Genomic DNA, 4,490 nt, shown 5'->3' with positions numbered 1-4,490 from the left:
TATGCACTATTAATTGCGTTGTTTAATGAACTTCAATTTAAATGGATGTTAGTTTCATTTTTCTCCAAGGATTCCTTTATCTAACTAAATTAATGAGCTTTTTCAAGTATTTCAAACCATAAAACTAATTCAATTGATTCAAAAAATTACTCGAAACTGTCACGCACCTTTCTTATGCAGTGAATTTCTCATATAAATCTGTGTACGGTACACTATACATATATATATATATTCATGTCACATTATTCAAATATATCAACTCAGAATAGCATAACATTTCTACACAATCTCTTTTTTTTTTTTTTGTAATCTACATCTTTCAATTAAAAATGATTTCTTTCATTTTTCATGTTGACAAGCACCCATTTTTTTGAAATATGTTGATGGGCACTTTTCTGTACATTTGATTTATATATCTAACTTATCATTTAAATAGATATACTCACAGTAATTGCGTCTTTATATTTATACATTTTTTAATTTAATTTTTCTCTACCAAATCTCTTTTGTAATCTACATATTTCAATTAAAGAAAGATTTCTTTAATTTTTATGTTGACGAGCACCTTTCATTTTTGAAACATGTTGACGGGCACTTATCTATACATTTGATTTATATTTAACTCACCATTTAAATAGTTATACTCACAATCATTGCCTCTTTAGATTTATACATTTTTCAATTTCATTCATTAAAAAAAAACTAAAATATGAAACTCCTTTTAGCTTGATGAGTTGCACCAAAACTCTCTAATTCTTTTTTTTTTTGGGTTAATTCTGCGCTTTATTTGAACATTGTTTTATATTTGCCCTTTAGTTTGAATTTTAATTCCTATATGCTTTATTGGCATTATTCACCTTTGAAGAGTAACGCCTCTATTTTGAATGTATTTCCAAACGCATTATTCACCCTTGTCCACTCACGTGCGACCGCCCCGTTTGCTCAAGAGTTTCATGTATAAAACACCACAACCTCTTCAGTCTTCACACAACTGCACGGTCCATTTCTTCGACTCTTAAACTCCTTAAACTCCAGACTCCATTGAATTTCCCAGATCCCAATCTCCTCTCCCTCAATCTCCTCTTCCCAAGTAGTGAAGGAGGAAGAGGAAATCAACAAAAGATGGCATCTGTATCTCCAACCCCAGTTTTGAAAGATGAGTTAGATATAGTGATACCCACCATCAGAAACCTTGATTTCTTGGAGATGTGGAGGCCATTTTTCCAGCCATACCATCTCATCATTGTCCAAGATGGTGATCCTTCGAAGACCATCAAAGTCCCTGATGGCTTTGACTACGAATTGTACAATCGCAATGATATCAACCGCATTCTGGGCCCCAAAGCATCTTGCATTTCTTTCAAGGACTCTGCTTGCCGTTGCTTTGGCTACATGGTGTCCAAGAAGAAGTACATCTTCACCATTGATGATGATTGCTTTGTAAGTGGGATTTATCGTTGCAACCCTATATTTTCTGTGTCTTCTCTTGTGGTTTTGATGGAAAGATTGGATTTTTATTTGTATTTTGTGTCAGTTTTATGGGATATAGATCAAGTACTTGTGTCCTGTTCTTGATCTAATAATTTTCGGTTGGAAAGTTGAGTTTTTGGGTTGTGAATTTGTTGTTAATTAGTCTGTTGGTTTCTTCTAATTTTGTTCCAATTGCCTTTAAGTGTGAAAATTTTGCCCCCCTTTTAACTTAATTGTTTCTTCTTTCCTCGTTGGTTTAAAATTTAGATGTGGGAAAATTGAGTTTCAGTTTTTGAAAATTTAATTTCAAACTGATGATGGCTTTTAAATTAGTGTTCAATTATATACAGGTCCACAGATCTTCAACTTATTTTGGCTCTTTGTTGATTGATGTGTGTGGTAAATTTGGATATCATATGGTGTTTAGGTTGTCGATTAATTTGGTTCTGTTTCCGCTAGGTTTGTTAAAATGTAGTTTAAATTGCTGGCTTTTTTTGTGTAAAATTTTGCTCGATTCAGTTTCGTGAACCTTTTATTTTCTGGAGATTAATAACAACTCTTTAGTTTTCTCTCTCGCTTTATTGGTTTTGGTTTTCTTTTGGCATTTGTTGAGAAGTGATATTAATTGGTTTAGTTCAGATTGTCTATGTGCTGATCTAATGGCTTGAGGTTTGCTTCTTACCATGGTCAATTGAAAGGAGTTGGCTCTTTTAAGGACTTTTTCATGTCAGATGACCAGTGAATTTTTTCCATTTTTTGTGCTTTATATGACCTCTAGGATAATTTGTTTTGTTAGCAAAAGCTTCACCAAGATAAGGACTCTGATTGTCATGTATACATGATTTGTTTGTTTAAGATGCACTCTTTCAAGAGTCCTTTAATTTTCTTTATAGCATTTTGTGTCTTTAGATCCACTGTTTCTCCCCTATCATTGATGAAATGGATTTTACATTTAAAGTCTAACTGCTTTTGCTTTCTTAATTGGTTGGGACCACTTTGTTGGGTTGTGATATTGAAAGCTTGATATTCCTTATGAATGCTCAGGTTGCCAAAGACCCATCTGGTAAAGAAATAAATGCGCTTGAGCAGCACATTAAGAATCTTTTGTCCCCATCAACGCCATTTTTTTTCAATACCCTCTATGATCCCTACCAGGAGGGGGCAGACTTTGTGCGCGGGTATCCTTTCAGTCTTCGTGAAGGTGTACCAACTGCAGTGTCACATGGCCTTTGGCTTAACATACCTGATTATGATGCTCCAACACAGCTTGTCAAGCCTCTTGAGAGGAACACCAGGTACAACTGCTTTTCTTCAAACATGTCCTGTTTAATTCCCCTTTCATTTTGACTGTTGTAATTCGCTCTCTCCTTCATACTTGTATTCAGGTATGTAGACGCAATTATGACTGTGCCAAAGGGTACTCTCTTCCCCATGTGCGGCATGAACCTTGCTTTCAACCGTGAATTAATTGGACCTGCAATGTACTTTGGCCTCATGGGTGATGGCCAGCCTATTGGACGTTATGATGATATGTGGGCTGGTTGGTGCACCAAGGTAATCTAATTCTTATGAAGTCTTTTTATCTTGTATAGTAGTTCGTTTCTGTTCCTATGGCTTTAAGATGCTCTTGAATCTGCCATAGAGCTGACCTCTCTGTTATTCTGCTTAATTATTTTGCTCAATTTACTATGTAGGTTATATGCGACCACCTCGGGTTGGGAGTCAAGACAGGGCTGCCTTACATCTGGCACAGCAAAGCAAGTAACCCATTTGTGAACCTTAAGAAAGAATACAAAGGTATCTACTGGCAGGAAGAGCTCATCCCATTTTTCCAATCTGTTGCCCTTCCAAAGGACTGCGCAACTGTTCAGAAATGCTACCTTGAGCTGTCCAAGCAAGTCAAGGCAAAGCTTGGCAAGGTGGATGATTACTTTAATAAGCTGGCCGATGCCATGGTCACCTGGATTGAAGCTTGGGATGAGCTTAATCCATCCAGCGCTTCAGCTGAAGTCGCTAATGGCCCCAAAAAGTAGACAATTGAAATTTCGGGTTTACAATTCTCTTCTGATAGGGTATAGGAATTGTATGGTGAAGGTCTTTTTGTCCATGCTCTTAGCTGAGCTTGGATTGGAATCTACCATGTTATAGAGTTGAGGTTGTTAGTGTTTTATTTTCTTTCGACTTTGGAACAAATAAGAAGGTTACGCATTTTGTATTAGTACTAATTATTATTTATAAATTGTTCGCCGGTATCTCTATTTGGTAATAGGTTCTTAATGCTCATTGGCAGTTGATCCTGTCAGCGAGTTATCTACTATTTTTTTTGCGTTTGTGTTTGCTTGGCTTTATGGTGAGATGCAAGAGCCAGTCTGGAACTCAACTTCAGACAGTCTGACCCAAGAAAAGTTTTAAATGGAGAATTCGGCCTGGCATTTAAAAATGTCATTCCGAACCAAATGTTTGTCCTGGGGTTTTCATTAGAAATTTTATGGCTAAAGTTTACGGAACCGTTGTTGTCGAAAGTATCACATAACCTCCTTATAATTTTAACAAATTTCCTATTTGGCAAAGGAAGAAGAGGAGGAGGATATAATTTTAACTAATTTCCTATTTGGCAAAGGAAGAAGAGGAGGAGGATGGTGATTTTTCTTGTCTGGATTTTTGGTTTGAAATTGTAGTTTGACCCCACTTTGTTTTTTCCTTTTAAGTGACATTAAATCCCAACTATTTTGACTCCGCTATTTTTTTTTTTATCTTGTAAAGTCTTACACCACTTACATTGTAAAACTAGTTAAAGTCTTAAAAATCAAATTTCACTTTAGTTAGAAGCATAAGGAGGTTATGTGGAGCTTTATAAACAATAGGGGGTGATGTGTTTTTTTGCAATACCACAAGAGAGTCTCATGTGTTTTATCCGAACTTTATTTGTTCGGGAGAATATGAATAAATGGAAATAAGGAGTTCGAAAATCATAAGAAAGTAAAATTTTGGGTACTGTAAATGAATTAAATAGCTAATAA

The 4,490-nt window shown here is 35.5% G+C and overlaps 1 protein-coding gene across 1 annotated transcript; it reads left to right on the top strand.

Moving 5' to 3' along the window:
• The first annotated feature begins 973 nt into the window (after nt 1-973).
• On the top strand, nt 974-3,736 carry LOC113767718 (UDP-arabinopyranose mutase 3). Its single transcript, XM_027311896.1, has 4 exons — nt 974-1,440; nt 2,515-2,765; nt 2,856-3,024; nt 3,165-3,736. The coding sequence occupies exons 1-4, from the start codon at nt 1,123-1,125 to the stop codon at nt 3,501-3,503; spliced, it is 1,077 nt and encodes a 358-aa protein (XP_027167697.1). The 5' UTR covers nt 974-1,122; the 3' UTR covers nt 3,504-3,736.
• The last annotated feature ends 754 nt before the right edge of the window (nt 3,737-4,490 follow it).

The sequence above is a fragment of the Coffea eugenioides genome, chromosome 4 (genome assembly GCF_003713205.1).
Source record: "Coffea eugenioides isolate CCC68of chromosome 4, Ceug_1.0, whole genome shotgun sequence".
NCBI lineage: Eukaryota > Viridiplantae > Streptophyta > Magnoliopsida > Gentianales > Rubiaceae > Coffea > Coffea eugenioides.
This window is presented reverse-complemented; position numbering and strand designations above follow the sequence as displayed.